Below are 23,726 nucleotides of genomic sequence, written 5' to 3'. Positions count from 1 at the left end.
TTGTATGTGGGAGTAAGGCTGAATACTGGAGGAATTCAAAACTGTTAAACTTGGGTTGCTTCCAAAGTTACTGTTTATTTTCAAAGTTAAGGCTGCTGCCTTTTAGTTTCTGTTGTTTACAGAAACAGTGGTGTTTTCTCAGTAATCTTTTACCACATGCAGTTTAGGATCAAACTCAGTAACAGCTCCACAGCTTCTACACAAGCAAATATCTACCAAAAAGGTAATTTTTCTGAAAGGTGAATATTAATATTTCTTGAAAAATAAAGCTTAGTACTTTTGCTTAACTGGGGGTGGGGTGGGAAACAGGGCAGAAGGAATCCTAACAAAATCCACTGTGATTGAGTGAAACAGAAGTGAAATAGAATGAGCTATGTCAAGAAAACTTCAAGAATGCAATAATGTTACCTGGGTTTTTTTATCATACGGTTTCTCACAGTTATAAAACATACACTGTCCATTTACATAAAAGCATGGAGTCAGACTAAGGATCCAGCTAAGGTAGTATCCTGCTTCCATGAATGACCAAAAGGTCAGAGGTACAGAGAAGAATGAAATTAGAAGGCAAGCATACATCATATGGACTATAGGAGCATACCTTTATAGCAGCAAGAAAGATTCATAAAAAGAATCTACAATCCTTATTGAACACAATTTATTAATGCATCATGAAATGTAAAGTTTTAGATCCTCACTGAATCAAAGATAAAAGGAAACACAGCAAGGGAAACTAAAAATTGAAGACAATCTGAATTATGACAAATTACAAATTCAGTACATGTCTTTGTAATTCAGTTTCTGTCATGAGATCTCTACAATAGAAACAGCATTTAGTATTGACTTGATTTCATTTACAATGCTAAGGTTTACGAACCAGTACGTTGTTTGGACTGGGATGGTCAAATCCAAGTAAAGGTTTAATTCCATTAAAAGCTTTTATATTACCACCTATCTTTCAATGAGCACAAGAAGAAATCTACAAGGATAATATGCAAAGTAATACCATCTCATCTGAATGCACCAAATTACTATAAAATTTCTTCAGACTCAAAAGAAGCAATCTTCTCTGCAAAATGGCATCATGCTTTCAAGGGAAAATGAAATCTTATATTGAGCCACAATGGAAATTTTATTTAGGCACTTGATAAATGATAAGCTGTAGAACATGTGATTTTCATTAGTAAATAATAATTTTATTAATTAAAAGAATTGTTCCAGTTTCTACTGGATCAATGATACTTTTTAAATTTACTTTGCTGATTGCGAAATCGAATAAATAGGATTAGGATTTTTTTTTCCTCTTGTTGATCAACAGATTCTTTCCATAAATTTACCTTATTTGGCACCTACTCGTGAGACAAAGTGCATTATGGTTTCAGATGGGTAAACAAACCATTGCTTTGATGAACTATTCCCTTCTAATATACATAGGACTACATACCTGAGAACTACTGCAAGTTTTATGTCACAGGACTCTAAACATTTTAGTTCAACTAAGTATTTCAGACAGAGCTGTTCTGCAAAAACAGTTCTCTGACACCCTTGCTATTTTTAAGATGCTTGAAATTTTGAACCAAGAAGGCAGTATTTCTAACCAAGGCAATTTTAGGTGGAGGATTATTTTTCTTTCATTGCTAAGCTCATATATAAACAGGCAAATAATAAGGCAGGGTGTGAAACTGTATAATGAATGACTTACTTAAAAATGAGATGAAAAGGAAAGGAATAAAATTTATGTGAGCAGAAAAGTCAGAAAAAATAATAACAATAATAGTATTCACTATTTTTAAAGTTCCTTGTATTTCAGAGGATCCTAAACCATCTTATCTTGGGTGATATTGCACCCTGAGCTAAATAAAGAATAAAAGATAAACTTCTGAAGTCCTGTTTGTAGAATTTCCAACTATTCACTCCCTCAAAAGCATGTGGGCTTCATATCTTCAAAGGAAAATAGGAAACATACACCAAAAATTGAGTTCACAGTATAACATAAACAAAGACATTGTGAGCTGCTGAATTCATCTACTCAGAGAAGGTAGAAGATAGGTGAATGCTATCAAAGAGGAAAAGCTGTTGTTCAAGGTGCATTATACATACTTCATAACCAATTCACAGAACATTAAAACTCATAGACCTCATAAACTTTTGCAGCTTTTACAGCAAGTCAGAGCTCATACCTGTGGCAAGATAGATGATATGGAAAAGCATGTCCTTGCCTTGCACAACATCCACAACCACATGGGAAAATCGGCTGTTGTCTTCCATAAAGTAAGGAATTGGAATAACTGGTTGAATGACCTCATGCATTAAAAAGAATTTTTGAGCATCTTGAAGATTCCTCTCTGTCAGATTTACATACAGTCCCTGGTCCATGGTGCCACACTGTAAACACAGAAAAGTAAGTTACTATACGTGTCAATGAGAACAACAGATTTACTCTCCAATTTACAGCACAGGAAAAATAAAATCCAAGAATATATTTTGATACTGACCAGACTGTCCACACAGTGATTGAGGAAGCTCAGCTTTCCTGAGGCAGTACTGTGGAGGCTCCCTAACTCTAAACACTGTGGAAGGGCACCAGACTGACCACTGCAAGTAATATTTTTCTGTATCACTGTTCCCAGGGCAGGAAGAAGAAGAACTACCATCCAACAAAACACAGAATCTTCTGACTTGTTTGCTTTATAATTTACACAGTCACAGTGCTAAAGACAGGAAAGCTTTCATTAACTACATGCAAATTTCAACCATTAATAAAGAAAGCAAAATAAGAGGCAGCTAATTTTAGCACCTTTGCATTTAGGTCTTCAACTATCTAAGGACACAAAAGAAAAAGCTGCTTAGTGGATGTGAATATCTAAACATCCACATGTTTACTCACACATAATTGTATTAGAGAAGTAAAGCAGTACTTCAAAGCATTTATCAAATATGTCAGTGATGTGAAAGGCATACCTAAGTCATAGTTTTTTTTTTTCTCCGTCATAAATTAAGCCATGAATTACAGCACGAACAAAATTATAGTGTGCAAAACCCTACCAGTTATTTTGTCATTATTGCCATGTTTTCAATCTGAAATTATGTGATCAGTTCAAATCCACAAATGTTAAGAAAAACTCAAATAAATTATTTCATAATGAGAGATAGTATGATAAGGGAAGGCACTTAAGCAACTGTCAGGAAACAATTACTTGCTCTGTGTGCACACTGCATGTCAGGCCAGTGAAAAAAATAAACCATGCCAAAAAAGAATTTTTCTGAATCTATCAATCAGGAAAGACACCAGCTGGAACACTCATAGTACACTGAAATACACATGGTCCTTGGTCTTACAGTGGAAATTTTTCTATCTAAAGAGAAAAGCAACAATCTCTGGAGATAAACAGTGTTCCTCAAAACTGGGACTCCAGTAGTAGTCTAATCTGCAAAATACTTCATTATTATAATCCAGTCTTGGAAATGCAATGTCTGATGTAATCATTACCACATAGCAGTAGTCTTCATTCAAATCACATGCTTTTGTTATTGCTGAGTAAGTGAAAACTCTGAGGATAAATCTACTTCTGAGAGTACACAAACAGAACTTCTGATAATTTATCATAAGGACTCTACAAAAGAAAAGTCCAAGTCCTCCTTTCTGGGAAGGAAACCAGACACTTAGCCAACGAATATATCCCATATACATGAAGTATGTACTCTAAAGCATCATCAAGTCACAAAAAAATGGTTACGCCTAGCTCTCAGCATTAGACTAGCTTCTGGTATACATCACTGCTACAGTTATGGAGCCAGAAATCTAATGGGAATTTCAACAGAATAAATGATGGCAACTGCAAAAGAACAGAAGTTTGACATTACTAATGATACCTACAGATCAGCTAATGTCAATTGGCTTCAATACTGTGTTGTAAAAGGCTGTGTTACAGCTTTTAACACTAATGCTGGCCTGCTGATACAACTGTTGCCACTGTTTTTGTAAAAAAAAGTAGCAGCCGTATTAAAATTAACCAAACTATCCAAGCAAGAAATTTCTTCAACAGCTAAGCCTTGACTGGAATTTAAAGATCAGCACCAACAGTACGGTAGAGACAAACTGTTTTTACACAGCCATCAGGCTGTCATCTTTGTATGTACCATCTGTATGGGGTGATCTCACAATAACTATCAAAACATTAATACAAGGTTTGTAGGGAGGGATTAATAACTTTTATTGGACTTACTTTCCTAGTCAGAAAGATAAGATTTTTACATACAAGCCTTTCTTCAGGCTTTCTCCTTCAAAGATTTAGCCTCACTTAAACCCTCTTGATATCACTATTTTGACAATACAAATATGTAAAAAGCTGTATACAAATATAGTCCACTTCTGCATATGGCTTACTTAAATGGAGTCTTGTCTCTTGGGGCTAACAACAAACATACTATTTTTCGGAAAGGTAACATGGCTCTGGCCTCAGAGCAAATTCATTTTCCTTCATATGCATAAATCAGGAAGTAATTACAATCTACAATCCCCAATGGGTGATTCTGTCTCATCCTTGCAGAGACCTCATGACTCTCAGAAGATAGGGAAGGCTGTACTTGAAGTAGCTGTACAGAAGTAGCACTGAACTTGTAAAATTTCATTAAGGGAGGGTGAAAGGTGGATAAAGGCAAACACAATGTATCTTGGTGAACACCTATTGTTGTTAATTACTAAATTAATGCTGTTTTCTCTTCCATTTCCCTTGCTAGAATCACACTTACTAAAGTTTTCCTAGAAGTGGTTAATATGAAGAAGAAAACAATGCCTATGTGCTTACCTGAAATACCCTTTTCTTTATGTAGAAAGATCCACTAATTAGTTTTATGCTGTCAGTCAACTGCAAATTATTACACCCTCTGAGGGTGACAAGTTCAAATGAGGGAAACCCCACATCACAAATTCTTTCGATTAGACTACTCAACAAGTGTGGGCCACCTTACACACGAAAATCCTGACTGCTCCTCCTTTACCCCTTTCTGCTCTCTATATTTTCTGTCAGTGTCCCCTTTTCAGGTTCAGCTAGCACAAGTGCAGTGTAAACAAGAATACCAGTTGGATCATACTTAGGATAAGAATTAATGTTACCTTGACAAATAACTATAGTGTTTAGTGTTTCATTTTGACAGAAAATTGAAATCAAGTCTTTTTTCCCCTACCCTTCAAAGTGCATCTGCTTTTCAACACAAATTATTTTGTGGCAGGATAAAATAAAGTATGTTGAAATAAAGGGACCTCTTAAGCCTTTTTTGCTTGGTTTTTTTTTCTGTATTTTTTTTAAGATTGTAAGCTGTAACATACTGCAAAACTGGACTTGCTAACTACAAACCATACAACACTTGAAAAAAACATCATGTAAACTATTGTCCTTCTCCCACGTATCTGTACCTGAAAATTAGGGTTAGGATTGGGATACGGAAGCCAAGCAGAGCGAGAGTTTTCCTGGTATTTGAAGGGTCCATTAAAGGCCTGAGTTATGGCACTCAGATTGAAAACACAAACTGCTGATGCTGCTATGCTGTTTCTGCAAAAGAAATATAAACATTAACCTAAGTAACAACATTAAGAAGTTGATTTGCTGATAAAAAATTAAACCCACAATAACTCTCCAATCCTCCATGTAATTAACAAAGCAGATGTGATCAACCAGGAGATGATATCTCAATATAGCAATAAATAATGTGATGATTTTAGGCACCAACATTGGATTTAAAATTTCTGTCAGCCTTCCCAAGCAGCTGGCATGCAAGAAATGCAGAACTTCCTACCTTCTGCTGCTACTCTAATACCACAGGGCTATACTTCAACACATAAACATATGCATTGAGGACATCTTTCTTCTAGTTACAGAGTTCAGGATGAGATTGTTACCAGGGCTCATTAATACTTCTTCTATACAACCAATGGCAGCATGACCAAAGTAAGGATTTTCAACGTATGGTATGCCTCTAGACCCTAGGGAATCCCTGGGTAAGACACCTCCGTAAAAATCCTCACTTTAAAGAGATATTGTACAGCACTAAGAATGCAAGTTCCAGAAACCCATCAAGAGAAAATAACTTGGAATGCATAATTCCCAAGATAGAGGAATAAATAGAAATAAACAGCAGCCAGGCAAAATACAAAATTTCCTGTTCTTGTCTTGGAAATGTAATATACACGACAATAAAGTAGTTTTGCACATTGTAAAGAATATAATCCAGTGACTATGAGAGCTCATATTCATGTTCTGAATGCCTGTATGCATTGTTCTTCTCCACAGTTTGAGATAAAGGGATAGATAAGAAAGGGAACAGTTTCACAAATTTCCATTGCAGGTGAAACTGCTGACAATTGATCCACACAGCATCCTTTTTAACTTTTACACCCACCCGCCCCTCTTCTTCTTTTTTAACTTAGCCTGTAATTTACACAAGGGTTAGGAAAGCCTACTATAAAACCTCGAAAATGTTGGAAAGAAAAGCTAACCCTAGGGGATCAAATCTATCAAGAACTGAAAAAAGGAGCTAGGATACATGGATTTAATAGCAGGACAAAAGAACAATTTGCTTTCTTACACCTCTCAGTCTTTTTTCAAAGAAACCCCAAAATTTGAAGTTTCATGTTAACAATTTCTTTAGAATCAATTATCATTTGATTTGATATTTCCTTGCCTACATCAACTATCACTAAATGTAGATCACTAATATTATTAACCATACCAATGTCATCTTTACTTTCTTGAAGTCCTTAAAGGACATTAGACTCATGCTTATAGATTTTTGGATAGTCTGAAAGAAAAAAAATTCAGCTTCATTATGAAACAGAGGATATAGTGGGCTTAATCGTCAATGACACATGAAGACTGCAGGTTTTGCTATTACTCAGTCTTTATTGACAGAAATGCTTCAGCTTTTTCCCCACAGGTATATTCAAGTATATTCACAGTACATTAAAAAAGCATTAGGGTACAATAAAATCGTTGCAGTTCTGAAGACATTGAGATTGAAGAATGCTGAATGTGGGTCAATAATATCTGATGCTGTTACACCAACAGAAAGGAATACGTTGTTCCCCTTCATGGGTAACCCGGTTTCTGTGAAGAACCATTAGGTGCAGAGCTGAAAGATGGATCGTATGGGATGTGTGGTTATCTGTGAGCAGTATTCAGCATGGGGAAGTAATCTTAACTCTACAACATAGCAACAATGTCCAAAAAAATTAGTTACAATATTTGATTGCACGAACATATATAATTCAATGAAACTATCAAAAAAACCTAAACCCAAACAGTTGTGATGAATTCCAGTTTGAATGGTCCATCTCATTTGGACAAGACAGAACACTAAGCCATAGGGAAAGAAGGAATTAGCAGCAAGGTTTCAAATACTGACTACTTTCATGTGGCAAAGATAGTCTTACGTTAGCAAATCCATTTTCAGAAGAGCCGGGGTGTGCTGATGGCAGCCCTGATATTGTTGCTCAACCTCAGAAACTGGAATTTGTATCACAGGAAACTCCATAATTCCCCAGATTGTCAGGGCAGCCCTTCTGAGAGAGCATTGTTTCCCTTCCATGGGCAAAGCCCTGTGGATTTTCTGGAGCAAAATTCCTCTGGTTAGGCTTTCAGTGGCAGGTCTTTGTCAAAGCTATTATCCAATATCACAACTCATGAATCGCCACAGCCTGATTCAAGCAGCCCCTCACTTAGTCATCCTCACAGTATGAATTCCCAAAACAGGGATAAGCCCAAGTCTGCAAGATGCCTAGATGTGTTAATAAAGGATGGCACCAATAGCATGGAAACTAGCTCAAGCTCATATTTATGCTTATTGTAACATACAGGCTGCTCTCATGGAGCAACATATGAACACCTGTTATAATGTAACAAAGGACATTTCTGAGATGAATGCCATTTTTTTCCTAAGAGTTAAGCAAGTCTTGATATCAAGCTCAGAATCTAGGGAACTTTTATTAAGTTCATCAAACGTCTTAGTATTTTACCCCCCAAAAATATAATACCTACTATTTTATCAAATTGTTACTTTTAAGACCATACTGTACATTTTTTAATTTTACTCTATTGATATAACAGGTTCAGTTGAAAATTAGATTAAATTCTTGGTTTGACCCTCAAACTCACATGAGTATATGTTAGGACTATAAGGGCACTTCTTGTGTTCTTTTGGGTAAGGTCATCCTGAAATGGTCAAATTATATCATGTCAAATTCATGACTATGTCACATTATAAAATATTTATTTAATAAAGAAATAATGTATTTACGTACTACAATAGCGTGCAAAATAAAAAATAATGACTTTTTTAAGGATGCACGAAAAATATGACTGAATAGCCCTAAACACAATGGGCTCCCAGTTGTAGGGAAATAATAAGAGTTCTTCCTTCTTTCATACACCTTCAACAATTCATGCAGAAAGCATTTGGAACCGACACTTGTTCACAAGAGGACACTGCAAAACAGTAGTTTGGAAAGCTGAGCAAAACAGTAATTTTTATGTTTACCCAGTACACACAGACTAGAGCAGCTCAGAACTTTAGTTTTTACTGTCATGAATGGCAAGAAAATAAAACATACCACAGAATTTACTTACACGTTAGTGGTAAAAATCCCATAAATCAAGTCCAATTCTGGCAGAAAGAAAGTGCTCTGTAGTTCATTATAGTAAAATGGAATTTCTCCAGGGCGAGAGCAGTTCAGCCGAGCTTTCATGAAGGTAGTCCAGGTATCCTCCAGCACGAACTTGCCACCAATATCATTTTTGCACACCCGAGCAGCACGAGAAAAGACTGTTTTCCCACAATCATGTTCCACTGCATTCTCCCGGAAGAAAAAGTAGGTAAAGTTCCCAATGTCATAAGATGACACAAAATTTGGCTCTGAAAATAACAGAAGAAATGATTATTTATTACCTTCTTGTAATACATGCACTCATATTAACATGGAAGTTGGATGCATCTTCAAGCATTAAATTTAGAAAACCACTCCTTTTATTATCCTTGCAAGGAACTGGCCCCATGACATAGCTGAGTAGGCAAGCTCATGTCTTATGAGGATTACGAGCTACATGAACATGGCTAGACAGACTTCCTGCTCGAGGTGTCTATAGCACATGACTGTGCTGGGCAGCCCTAGCCCAGCTCACCATATTCTACCATCACAAGCATCACTGAGTTTATCTGCTGTGTTAACTGTGTTTCTTTGTCACCATGCCAAAGCTCCAGATTAGTGGCTATGGATGGTAACTGAGTGTGACTAAGAATGTGCTCAGAGACTGTACTGAAAAGAAAGAGAAGCCTATACAAGAGCATTTGATGGTAAGATAACCACATTTCAGCCCTATATTGCTTAAAGTTTTGATAGCATTACAGTATTCTTTCTTTTTTCATTTTTCTTTTTTTTTAAATGATTAAAAACTGATCAAAGAAGCTGACCGTGATACAGGAGGAATTAGAGAATCTATTAAAAATAATCTTGAAAACAGTTGGTAATATTTTTTAGAAGAACAAAAGGGAAACAATGAATACCAAAGACAATAAACATGTGGCCCATTTCCCATAACGATTACTAAAACTGAGGAAAGTCCATGACCTTAAGAGAGACTGACAACTTTCTTAAACAACTTGACAACTTTCTTAAAGAAAAGACAAATTTGATATACATATTTGTGAAGAAGAGCTCGCCTTGTGTAAGGAATCTCAGAAACAAGCAATCATAGAACCCTGAGAAACAAGCAATTCTGGTGTCCCCAACATAAGAAGGACATGGACCTGTTGAAACAAGCCCAGAGGAGGGCCACAAGGATGATCAGGGGGCTTGAACACCTCCCATATGAAGACGGGCTGAAAAAATTGGGGTTGTTCAGTCTGGACAAGAAAAGCTGCGTGGAGACCTCCTAGCTTCTTGTTGGAGGCCCACTGATCTAAAATGGTCTAGGGTCTCACTCCAGAGCCAGAAACACAACTAAAAGCTCTCAAAGTGTGGAGAATAAGGAACTACAAATAAAACCTTCACAAACTTTAAGAATAAAAATCAGAAATGCATTCAGAATGTTCTCAGGGTTCTTGAAAAGTCCCTGGCAATCTTTCAAGAGACAATATTTTTAAGTTGCACAGATAATCATAAAAACATGCATAAATAAAAACTAGTACTCATATTTCAGGGATATAAAACTGAGGAACAGTACGTACATCTGCAAACACCTATGCATATACTTTATTGATTATGAACTGATGAAAATGTGACCTGATGTTGAAATTTGTGAAAACTATTTTAATTTGCATGAAATGTAATAATTTCAGAGCTACTTCAAGGTATTCTGTGGATATGGAAGGATTATCATGTCAGAGTTCATTTTTTTTTATTTTCTCTTTGGAAAAAGTGAACTGGATCACTTCAAAGTTTCAAAGGAAAAAAGAGATTCTTGTCTAGGAAAAATTAGTTCATATGTTTCCAAATATTGTGCTGTAAGCTGTTTGTTATTTGTTGACATGGAGGCCTCCCATGAACATTTTTTGATGCAGCAAATGAAGTGACTCTCTTGTTTCCTGCTGAATTTGCAAAAAGTTCTGGAAAGGTAAATGCATTTCATTTGTGAATTACTAGATCACCACAACAAGTGCAAGGATTTGGGTATTTGACAGGATACAGCCAGTATGGAACAACATGAGAATGTCAACCTGTAATGTCACAAATATTGTATATGACCTTTATAGGATTTTATATATTCAATTTATGGATCCATCAGACTGACTAGACTTTCCTAAATTAAATGGAACAAATGGAATCAGGAAAGCAAGCAAATAAGCTTGCCAATGTGACACAACGAAGATCTCCAGTGTACAACATGGAGCAGTGCGACACAGATACACAAGTCCACGCACTGAAAGCAGCCAGCGGCTAGTTACTGCTGCCTCTGGGCAAATACACTGTAGCATGCCATTTCTGAAGTTTGCTTACTCGACACAAAGCCTGGGTGTGCACGACTACGGGAGTATGATATAGTAGGCATCACAGAAACATGGTGGGATGGCTCCTACAACTGGAGTGTTGGAATGGAAGGTTACAGACTCTTTAGAAAAGACAGGCCTGGCAGGCGGGGAGGGGAAGTTGCTATTTATGTTACGGATAGGCTGGAGAGTATGGAACTCTGTCTGGGGACGGGTGAGCAGTCGACAGAGAGTTTGTGGGTCAGGGTTAAAGGGAGAACAGCGATGGGGGACATTACTGTGGGGATCTGTTACAGACCGCCTGATCAAGAGGAATCTGTGGATGAAGTGCTCTATAGGCAGATAGGAACAGCCTCACGCTCACAGGCCCTTGTGCTCATGGGAGACTTCAATCACCCTGACATCTGTTGGAGTGAAGGTACGGCCCGGCACAAGCAATCCAGGAGGTTCCTCGATTGTGTGGAAGACAACTTCCTTCTGCAAGTAATAGAGGAGACGGCAAGGAGAGGTGCCATGCTTGACCTCGTGCTCACCAACAGGGAAGGGCTGGTTGGAAATGTGACGCTCCAGGGCAGCCGTGGTTGCAGCAACCATGAGATGGTCGAATTCAAGATCCTCAGGACGGTGAGAAGAGCGTGCAGCAAGCTCACTGCCCTGGACTTCAAGAGAGCAGACTTTGGCCTCCTCAGGAACCTGCTTAGTAAGGTTCCATTGGATACAGCCCTAGAGGGCAGGGGGGCCCAAGGCTCTTGGTTGTTATTCAAGGATCACCTGCTCCAAGCTCAGGAGTGTTGCATCCCAACTAGAAGGAAGTGCAGCAGGAAGGCCAGGAGACCTCCTTGGATGGATAAGGAGCTGCTCAGGAAAATTCAAAGGTAAAAAGAGGCTTCTAGAAGGTGGAAGCAGGGACAGATGGCCTGGGAAGAATACATGGATGCTGTCCGGGAAGCTAGGGACCAGGTTAAGAAAGCTAAGGCCCAGTTAGAATTGAACTTGGCTAGGGATGTTAAGGGTAACAGGAAGGGATTCTATAGGTACGTAGCGAATAAAAGACAGACTAGCGACAACGTAGGCCCCCTTCGGAAGATATTGGGAGAACTGGCTACCCTGGATTTGGAGAAGGCTGAGGTTCTTAATGACTTCATTGCCTTGGTCTTCACTAGCAAAGGCTCTGACTGCACGACCCAAGTCTTGGAAGGCACATGCAGGGACTGTGAGAATGAAGACCCTAGGCCCACTGTAGGAGAGTATCTGGTTCGAGACCATCTTAAAAACCTAAACGTACACAAGTCCATGGGACCTGATGAAATCCATGCGCAGGTTCTGAAGGAGCTGGCGGATGAAGTTGCTAAGCCACTGACCATCATATTTGAAAAAATCATGGCAGTCAGGTGAAGTTCCCAATGACTGGAAAAAGGGAAATATAACCCACATTTTCAAGAAGGGGAAAATGGATGACCCGGGGAACTACAGACCAGTCAGTCTCACCTCTGTGCCTGGCAAACTCTTGGAGCAGATTCTCCTGGAAGGCATGCTAAGGCTCATGAAAAACAAGGAGGTGGTTGGTGACAGCCAGCAGGGCTTCACTAAGAGGAAATCCTGCCTGACCAATTTGGCCTTCTATGGTGGGGCTACAAAACTGAGGGACAGGGGCAGAGCAGTTGACGTCATTTACCTGGATTTGTGCAAAGCGTTCAACACTGTCCCACATGACATTCTTGTCTCTAAATTGGAGAGACATCAATTTGATGGGTGGACCACTCGGTGGATAAAGAACTGGCTGGATGGCCACACACAAAGAGTTGTGGTCAATGGCTCGATGTCCGGCTGGAGACCAGTAACGAGTGGTGTCCCTCAGGGATCGGTGTTGGGACCGGTCTTGTTCAACATCTTTGTCGGTGACATGGACAGTGGGATTGAGTGCGCCCTCAGCAAGTTTGCCGATGACACCAAGCTGTGTGGTTCGGTTGATACGCCGGAGGGAAGGGATGCCATCCAGAGGGACCTCGACATGCTTGTGAGGTGGGCTGATGCCAACCTGATGAAGTTTAACCATGACAAGTGCAAGGTCCTACACCTGGGTCGGAGCAATCCCAGGCACAGCTACAGGTTGGGCAAAGAAGAGATTCAGAGCAGCCCTGAGGAGAAGGACTTGGGGGTGTTGGTCGATGAGAAAATGAACATGAGCCAGCTTCAGTGTGCGCTCGCAGCCCAGAAAGCCAACTGTATCCTGGGCTGCATCAAAAGGAGTGTGACCAGCAGGTCGAAGGAGGTGATCCTGCCCCTCTACTCTGCTCTCGTGACACCTCACTTGGAGTATTGTGTGCAGTTCTGGTGTCCTCAACATAAAAAGGACATGGAACTGTTGGAACAAGTCCAGAGGAGGCCACGAGGATGATCAGGGGACTGGAGCACCTCCCGTATGGAGACAGGCTGAGAAAGTTGGGGCTGTTGAGCCTGGAGAAGAGAAGGCTGCGTGGAGACCTCATAGCAGCCTTCCAGTATCTGAAGGGGGCCTACAAGGATGCTGGGGAGGGACTCTTCATCAGGGACTGTAGTGACAGGACAAGGGGTAACGGGTTAAAACTTAAACAGGGGAAGTTTAGATTGGATCTAAGGAAGAAATTCTTTACTGTGAGGGTGGTGAGGCACTGGAATGTGTTGCCCAGGGAGGTTGTGAATGCTCCATCCTTGGCGGTGTTCAAGGATGAGGCCTTGTGTGACATGGTTTAGTGTGGGGTGTCCCTGCCCATGGCGGCAGGGTTGGAACTAGATGATCTTAAGGTCCTTTCCAACCCTAACTATTCTATGATTCTATGATTCTTCATAAAGCAGCATGACTGTCCTGTAAGGATGTTTCCCCACAGACTCTTCTAAGTTAAATCAAAAAATATGACTGAACCATACGAAGCGAAGACAGCGCTTCTAGCTGAAATAATCTAATTGTATGTAGGTTTGCCTCCAGCTTTCAGAAATTTTCCAGACAGCACAGTCTCTATTGTTACTGAGAAGGCACTTACTAGGAAGAGACAATACTTCCCGTTTGGATTATTCTCCTTTTGCACCTGCCCAGGGAACTTGGAGATTAAAGAGACCGAATCCATAACCACTGCCAGACCGGTGCTGTCTGACAGGGCTAACTGCTCCTTATAGAGACCGGCTGCAGCTCTGCCACGCAGCAAGTGATAACACTGCACTCTGGAGAACGGCATCAGGGCAACTACATGGTACATACCCTGAGAGGTGGCATAAGGACAGAGTAGGCTATCTGGGAGTTTAAAGCTTACTGGGAATGGGATGGGGCACTCTGGAGGGCAGAAGGAGCCAAATGGTGCAGGCCCACCTGTACTGTCTCTTGCTAATGGTATGAATCAAACTTCTCCCCAAGCTGCACCCAGCTTTTCACTGGGAAAGAGTAGCTGGAGTGGTCCAAAACAAGGCTAGGAAGCGAGTCAACAATTAAGCAATACAGACGACCAAGGATGTTGTGCGTAAGCTTATTTCCTAGACCTAGATGTAGTCTGAGTTGGTAAAATGATGACAGGAACTGGACAGGAACTTTGTCTAGGAAGAACAATGGGAAACAAGAGCCTGAGAGAGCTTTCATAGAACATCTGAGGGAGCCCTGACCTCTTCTCACTTCTTGAACTTTGGAGCAAGAAAGTTTGCCTGTGCTTTTTATAAAACTCCACATACTCTGAAGTAGACTAATATGACTTAATTTACCTAGTTAGTGGATACTACTATTTCCAGAGGGAACCAAGTGACAGGGAGTAATCTATCTGTTTTTATGGAGGTAAGAGCAATTTACCTTAAGAATTATACGGTCTACTCTGAGCAAGAAAGAGCTGTGATTTCTAGTGAGTATCCCTGTGAGAAGTGACCACTCATATCTCAAGTGCAATGCATTCAGAGACCCAGGCAAAAATAAAATTAACCCCAGAGATGTGAAAAGAAAGCTAGAGTTACAAGTTTGAGAGATCTAGACACAAATGTGATTACATACATACACAAAATAATACACATATATTGATACAGGTATGTATGAAGTTTTGAAAATCTTCAATAAAATACTGAAGTCTAGATACTTGTCTAATGCTGAACACCTGTCTGAAGCTTGTTCATTAACATGACTAGATCAATGAACCACACCCTTGTACCATCTGCCTCTAAAAACCCATTCCTTCTATTTGTATTCAGCCAAATACTTAATAGCATTAAATTCTAGGAAGATGCCTTTGATCTTTTTACTTTTAATAAGGCTCAACCTCCAATTAGAAATGCTCTCCGAAAGGGAAGCTTAAAATCATGGAAAGAATTTAAGCTCCAAATGCATGGTCCACTTTTTCTTTCACCTTACTGACATAATGAGTAAGTCCATTTCTTATTTGCATTTTGCAATCCCTGTATATTCATATACTGTAGCCCTCTGCAGCTGTTGGAAAACAGTATAAAACTTGCATTAAGCTGACCAAGGCATCACTGCTCATGAATGTTTAAGGACAAATCTTAATCATAGAGTAAAATTTTCCTGCAGTGTTAAACATTGTAAAAGTAACATATAACTTGTAGTCATCATAGTTGTATCTACCTTCAGGAGCTGAACTTTAAAATGTTAAATCGTGGTATAAAACTGGCCAAAACAATCATTTATTAATAGCTATTTTTCCTCTGTGTTTCAGAGTTATCTAGGATATGTGCTTAAAATGCTAGTCTGACACAGCATAGCTGGCTACCAGTTTATTTTGACTACTATTTCTTCTGCAAAGCCTCAGCTCTCCATGATTTCTTTTACAGTCTTTTCCCTCTGCTAAATTGAAGATTTTATGGGTAGGACCACAAAATACACTAAAACTGTGTATGCCAGACATTTTTTTACCAATATTCTCTCATACTACTGATAGATTTTATAATACAATTCAGTATAATCATAAAAGTGGATGCACTCATTATACATTACATTTTACTGATGTACTCTAATAAATTCTGAAATGTAATTCTTTTCTGAAAAATAGTTTTCAAATGCAGCATTACAAAATTCCTTGTTTTATTGCCTGTTATTCATTTCAAATAAATTTCCTTCATTTTCAAGGTAAAGTGTTCTTTCATGGCACAATATTTTGCAATTTATTATGTCATTTTGTTTATGCAAATTCACCAGTGACCTACTTAGTGACAGAAACCATTCTCTGTTCTGATCTAATACCTACTTAATACTAAGTCCTTGAGAGTCCCATCTGAAGTTCAGTGAATTTTTCATCATATATAGTCACCTGCAAACTGATATACCGGGTGATGAGCAAGAATCAAAAATATAGAGGACTACCTTAATTTACTCAGATCCTCTAGAGGTTTGGGCTATAGCAATCCACCAAAAGATCCAGAAGCTTGGATGGTTACTTAAAACTTTGAATCCAGAGTTCCACATACAAAAGAACAGAAAACCCCATATTTCTTTAAGTTGATAAGCCAAACAGCAGGTACAGAAAGAAAACTCAATTATGATGGCTGACCCATTTATCTCCAAACATTCAGACTGCCATTTTTTGGTTTTCTCTGATGTAGTCTTGCAGGGAGGGAGTTGATCAAAGGGCCTTCCCTGCAGACCTGGTTCTTCTTTTTTTTTCCTTTTAATGAAAAGAAAACCAGAGTTCACTTTCAGAATCATCCCCTTTTCCTTTCACTTTAAGGCTTGGTATGTCTACTACTGAAATTCTATCTCTGCCTTCAGTATTTCTGTCCTCCTCCTTTCTTTAGTGAATGCTGGTTTTCATGTGTTCCTGTTTCCTAAAATTCAGGATTTTCTCCCTTTCCCTGGCTGAGACGTATTTTAGTTCCAAGTTCTTTCATCCTCTCTGGCTTACTGTGTATTACAGTTTTCTCCATTAATGAGGCTGATGCTCCTGTCACGCCTCTTCGCAGCTGGTCACAAATGATCTGCTTGCAGGGATGCCTTTCTTCCTTCCTCGTTCAGCCTCTCCAATTGGCACCTAACATGAGAAGGCTAGATGACATATAAAAGAACAAGCTTTGTCCTCAGTGGCCTCCTAGTTTTTTCATAAATGGAAGGTGGACCTCGCTGTTTTACTGAGGGTAGATAAGAAATAAAGAAATCCTACCTTCATGGGTAGTGCTGCCTGTTCTCTAGCATTTCAGGTGGGTAAGGAAATGTTATTAAGGTGTTTTGTAGTAACTTAGTCTGGCACTAGAGAAAGGAAGTCAGGGGAGGCACCTCCATCTTACATCAACTTACTGCTCTACTACTCTGTCATTGCCACCTGGGAGAAGAAGTACAACTTTAAAAGGAAAAACACAGCATAACTGCTCAGCTTTTTTCCTCTGGTGGCAGCTCCAGTGAGAAAGCCTGAAGATGGGTTTCAAAATCAGCATGCACTGCCCTCCCCTTTGAGGATACCAGCAAAAAGAATGATATGCATAAAAGAACAGAACTATCTCATGGGGGGCACAACCCAAGGAAAGTAATTATTTATCTTCTTATAAAATTAGCAAGAAACAGTAGCATACACTTCGCATATTTTCAGTCAAGTATCTTATCTGAAAGCTAAAGACCACATTGCACGTCTCAAGAACACACTGGATTTGAGTTACGTAAAATATTACATAAAAGAAAAGCTCGCATTAGGTAATAACGAGGCTTTTCATTAAAACCCAGAAACAGAAAAGGATAACCCTGAATTGTTATAGCCCTTTCCATTAATCCTTATAAGCAAAAGTGAATGGATTCATTTTTGATCTCAGGTCATAATTTCTCTCCGCAAGGTCATATTTTCTCTCCACATGCCCGACTATAAGGAAAGTCCACTAACAAATAACGAGAATGAATTCAGAGCTGTATTGAACCCCACTAATTAAACCATCTTTGTGAGAATTTTACTTTTACAGTTATTTTTGAAAACTAGAAGTTCCTGCTCTAGATTTATAAGTTTTTTATTAAGTGAAATGTTTTTAAGAAAGTGATCTCAGAACAACTACTTTAATGGTACCTAATAATGAAATGCTTAGGGCAGCAAGAGGAAAAAGTGGTAATATTATGTCTACCAGCAGAGCAGAACAATCCAAATATTCCTATGCACTTTGCAGCTGGAGAGGCTTCTAATCGGTACGAGATTTTATTTAATTTTTTTCTGGTTTGGGACTACATCTGATATAAGATTACATTTTAATCATCTATAGTCTGCTTACTGATGGAGCATCTTGACCTTTAAAACAAAGCTGTTATTTATTTAACGTGTTCCAATAGCATCTATGATTGTATACCTAGGACAAAGAAAACAATTACAGTGTATTTCAAGATCATCGGAGACCCAAGCAATTGTAAGCAAAGGCATTTGGCAAATTAAGAAACCAAGTGTCTCAGTGTTTCTCCATATGATGAAAAAGAAAGGGGTTGACTTGGATTTCATTTTTTTTTCCTTTAATCTGCTTTGCCCTTCTATTGACTAAGTGAAGCAAATAGACATTTTAGACTAAGGCTGACTTTCACACTGAGGCATCAAACATTTACTGATTTGAGGACGTGGACTGAAAGGAGAAATATCTTTACTAACTGTAAATGCTGGACTACAGAAGAAGCTTAGAAGAAGTCTAAGCAATGAAGGCTTTTCCAAGCCTAACTGTATCCACTGCAGCTGTGGACTACAAATATAACTATTCCATTTACCTCTGTCCTCTAGAGCGAATGGTGAATTCAGCCCCTGCTCCATGTTGCAGATCAAATCTAAAGCAGTCTAATTAGAAGCAGACTGTAACAGACAACTCCGGATATGATTTAAACTCTGTATTACACTGAGACCTTAAAGAGGCTCAAATAAACAGCACGCCAACTGTAAATCAAGGTGTAATTTTTTTTTCCTTAATGAAAGATTTAATTTATTTGCTATCATTTAATAATGTCCAAAGCAGACTGCTAAGGCAGACTATTCTTCTTACAAAATACTACAAAGGTAATTTTAAAATGATCTGGCAACATGCAGCCCTGTACTGACCTGAGCAGTTGGCTGAAGTTCAAGGTCTTGCTGATTGCTTTGGCCCTAAGAAGAAATCAATGGAAGAGCTGTCTGCTTTAGACACAATCCTCAATGTGTGCTGTATTACCTCAAATTGTTTCCCTGAAGCACAGAAGTACTTAAACACCGATTCAGAGAGGAAGAAAAAGGAGAGTAGGTAGCAGAACAACACACCTTTAAAAGTAAGTTACTGGTACCTTTCTATCTTCATTTGTTTATGGATTTATATATTCACATGAGTAACTTCAAGCATTACTTTTTTCTCTACATGAGAAAAGAGAAGGCCAAAACACGCCATGAAGAGAAGGAAAGGTGGTTCTCTCTTCCACATTTTCAGGTTTATTGTCCTGCAGCCAGCTGGGCTGCTGGTTGTGGAAAGCACTGGTCTGCAGCACTTGTTAACTCAGCTGGCTGACCATGTTCCTCTCGATTGAGAATATTGACAGTTATAGAGTACTGACAGGTTGGGCAAGAAAGGTGAGGATAACGTGGGTCTGCTTCTTCACTGACAGCTGATAAATTCTTTGTGAGCAACCCAACCTGTAGGACTGTTGAATTGGTCATAGCACCAAAGTAGTCTGGTCTTTCAGCAGTGTCTCTTCATGGAGATGAGCAGAATCTCTGCATGGTGATAACTGTGGTCAAAAACCTACTCACTGCATTTGGGCCAGCTGCACATTGTCAACAGGAGTGACAGGAACATAGAAATAGGGTCCATAAGCAAAGCATTAATTTCTTTTTCTAGAAGAGGAAGTTCTGAGGCAAAAAAATAACTGGTGATCATATTCAGAGATAAGCAAGAGCTGAATAGATACTCTTAACGTTAAAAAAAAGTAAGTTCCAATAACTATCTTCAGGTGCTTCATTCCTCCATCACTAAAGACAATATGACTGTTTACATTCTAAAATTTTCCAAAATAGGAAAAACTTTTAGGAAGTGGCAGATATCTGTAACACTTGGCCAACTCTTCTCTCTGCCATTAAAAATTGTCAAAACAGACAAAATTCAAGGCAGTCAAATCTCAAATCTAGTGGGTGAACAAGAAGCATATTCAGAGACCCTATAAGATGCTCCACAGTATCTAGCTCCAGTCAAAACAGGATTTCTGTCTTTGCAGTGTTGCTGTGCTGTCCATCTACCTTTTTAGATTAGTGCTTGCTCAAGATCTTTGTGCTTCACATACTGTGAGCTCATTGAACTTTCCTTTTCCTTTCAATTATACACTCATGGTATATTCCTGTAGCTTACTTTTATACATATCCTGAGTAATTGATATTTTTAACTAAGCTACCAAAATCTTCATCACCACAGGTAACTGAGTGTTGAGTGCATCAAGAAAACGATAATGCAGAAATGAAAGTTCACTGACTTGTCCATACTCTACTAAGGTTTAAGCACCTGATCAGAATGATGCTTAGCTGAAAGCATCATTATAAAGACACCTATGCTGAAAATAACTGCTAACTTACCTATTCAGTTGATGTGGATTGCTTCCAAACCTAGGAAGCCCGCAGTAGAAGGCAGGACCTGATAATAAATATATGACTCTGGCTGAACCAGAATTAATAGGGAATTCAGACTATCAACTAAAATGTATTTTATTTTATATCTATGATTCCAGAAGCTGCAATCACCGCATGGTAAAATGGGATCTCCAGCCACATGACACATCAGCTCTGCTTTCACCTCCCACACTGTGTCACACAGTTCCTGTGATTATAGACCTTCTGATTATTAAGACTAGAAACAAGGTTTCTTCTGTGATGAAAATTCGGAGCTTCCCATGTCAAGACCCCTCACCATAAATTACAGTGAACACTGACAGCAGACTGCCTCAGCATACAGGCATGTCCCTTTGGCCTGATGGATCTCACTGAAAACCCCTGAAATTCACTGAGAAGTTGGCTAGCCATTAAAATCAACAATGTCTTCATTGCATAGAGGAAGATAATCAGCTGTGCTTTAGAATACTGCCACTGCCTCCAATGTGATTTGCAGAGTAAAAATTTAAGTGAGAGAAAACATTTCACCTCTGAGGGAAACATGGATGTAAAAGAAAACCACGCTTCACATTGGAAACATTCACAGACACATGTGCACACACACCTAAAACAAGGCTGAATTACAGCAACTGACAGCTATTGCCGCTGACCAGATAGTGACTAGAAAGCTTCCATTCCAGTTGATGCCTTACTTTTTTTGCAGGATTATCTGTGTTACTTTCTCCCCAACAGCAGCATAATAAAATCTGATGCAGTTTCTTGGCACTTAATCACATGTGAGCCAGAAAACTGATATAAAAGAATCCCCAGCTCTTAGCCACCCCAAAAAAGATTCTTCCTCCTTTTCACGTAGGTAACTGGGCTGTTTCCAGCCTTTTTATTGGATTTGCTTGAACTGGCTCTAATTACAAAACTAATCTCATTCTTCCTCCCCAAAGATAAAAGCCAGTTTCGTGGCAACTTAATTGTTAACAGTTTTGAAGCAGAAGAATGAGCTCTAACAGAGAATGTATAGGTGCAGTTGAATGTATTTAAACGAAATGTATAGTTTAAAGCTGAAGTTTTAAACAGACAAAATGTAAATACAGTGAATTTGATTAATTACAGGAGTCAGAGGCAGGGAATTTTAGTATAAAGTTAGCATATTAGCAAAAAAACTTAGCATAAAACATAACCAGTTAAACTGAAAATTAAGTGTGAAGAATTTTTTCCCTTTGACAGAAGCACCCAGGTGTGGCATAGCAATTAGTTCCAATGCCACAGCAGTGTGAGAAAAAGGTGCCCGAACAGGGGTATCTATACAATGAGTTAATTTTTCCTCTCATGTTTTTGTGGCACTGCTATAATTCTGTTTCGTTGCATACAGTTTGGTTTTGTTAATTAATATTCTCAAATCAGCTGACCTTCAGAGAAAGTCACAAACTTCTCCAAGCTACCTCTGATGGCTTCTTTCGTACAGGAAAAATACACCAATCAAATATGTACAATTCAGCATTCAATTATATGAGAACTGAAATATTCAAAATAAAGTCTGTCTCTTGCATCAGATACTAATGTTCTGATGCTAGGATTTATATTTGTATTTCATTTCAAACATGAGAATAATCCCATCATAAAATGAAATGCACAGTGGGGATAGCAACTGCATGTCACATAGCATATTTTATGAAAATATGTTTTGCTCTTACTGGGATAAGCATGGGTAAATTATAATATAGATAATTTCACATTTTATGTTAAATAATAATCTTCATTTTAGAAAAATTTGCTTCTTTTCTGCAATGCTGAAAATGGCAACTGGCCATTTTACATCTCAGGAATACCTATCTGTTTACAGCTTCTCCCAGCTGGAAAGCCTCATCGGGTGATTAACATCCGTGACACAGGGGTGATTGCTGCAATACGATTCTATGATATGCTTTGCAGACTAGACATATCCTTTGGCTATAATAAGCTTCAAAAATGTCAGTCTGCCACCTAAACAGCTTGAAAGCACAACTTTTTCTGCTTGTCAAGGTTGGGACCTGCAGGGAAAACCAGGAGAATTCAGTCCTTTCTAAACTATTTCTTTTCTGCCTTAGGTTTTTTGAAGGACTTAACAAAAGAACACTCAAGGTAAGTTACTGCTCTTGGCTGACTCAGCTTTGCCATGTAAGCACACCTGCAAACATGACATATATTTAAGTGTACATCTACAAAATGCAGCTATATTAATTAAATGTCATACTTACACTTGTAAAGTTAAAAATAATGCACAATAATTTTAAAATTAGATAAATAATACTGTAAAAAAATCAAATTCTCAGAACAGAATTTAAAGACTGTAAATATGGAGAACACGGGTTAAAAAGAGTTGAATCTCATGGTCCATCAGCACTCACCATTCAGCCACTTGGAGTTGTACTGGGCAGTACGAAGAGGAGGAAGGGCCCCCAGACTGCGATAAATAGCAGGATCCCTTCCTGGAAAATCCATGGCTGTGGCAGCATATAATTCCCCACTGGAAGTGAGAAGAGCAGTGGAGTTGTGCTGGGGACTGTAAGGACAACGAGCCATGCCACTGATTTGATCATGTATCTCTGTCAAGTTACTTAACTGTAAAAGAATGAGAAAAAGGGATTAAAATGACCTGAAAAATATCATTTTAGCCAAGCTGCATCAATCTGAGCAAACTCCTATCATAAACACCAGTTATTTCCTTTGGTATTGCACAACAGTTACAGTCTGACCTTTCCATCAATTGGAAACTGTCTCATATAAAAAGTTTTACCAAAATGTTGTCTGATCTCACTTTTCCCTCTTCAATATGTGAAACATACAAGTCAATCACATTAGCATATTAGCAGCAATTCAAAAATTAATTATCTCTACACAGATTTTTTTTTTAAGAAAAATAAAACCAGATCTGATTGCCAGAATCAACTAAGGTATTTACTGTAGCAAGTGACAGACAATAAAAAAAGAACAAATCTATTATTTGTTTTGTTGGTGTGTTCTAGGAAAGACTCTTACATGAAAAATGTGATTAAAAAAAGAGGAGCTTTCCAGTTCAGCAGAACAATCTCTTTGATTTAGTAGCCCTAATACTTTCAGCCATAAACCACAGTATGATGTTAATATGTTATTTGAAAGTGAAGGTACAATAGGTTTAAATATGATAAATGTGCAAAGGAGTTTTTGGCGATACAGCTATTTTTTGTATTTAAAAGCTTCTCCCCTCCT

The 23,726-nt window shown here is 38.6% G+C and overlaps 1 protein-coding gene across 1 annotated transcript in view; it reads right to left on the bottom strand.

Moving 5' to 3' along the window:
* The window catches only part of SEMA5A (semaphorin 5A), a gene marked incomplete at its 5' end in the record, with an annotated part of 330,167 nt that overhangs the window by 117,851 nt on the left and 188,590 nt on the right, over window positions 1–23,726 (bottom strand). The window contains 4 exon segments of the mRNA XM_080639305.1: window positions 2,178–2,382; window positions 5,414–5,549; window positions 8,619–8,904; window positions 22,886–23,099. Coding sequence (XP_080495431.1) covers window positions 2,178–2,382; window positions 5,414–5,549; window positions 8,619–8,904; window positions 22,886–23,099 — 841 coding nt within the window.

Source organism: Psittacula echo, assembly GCF_963264785.1.
Source record: "Psittacula echo genome assembly, chromosome: 2".
NCBI classification, from domain to species: Eukaryota; Metazoa; Chordata; class Aves; order Psittaciformes; family Psittacidae; genus Psittacula; species Psittacula echo.
The sequence above is the reverse complement of the archived record's forward strand: the minus strand, read 5'-3'. Positions and strand labels throughout refer to the sequence as shown.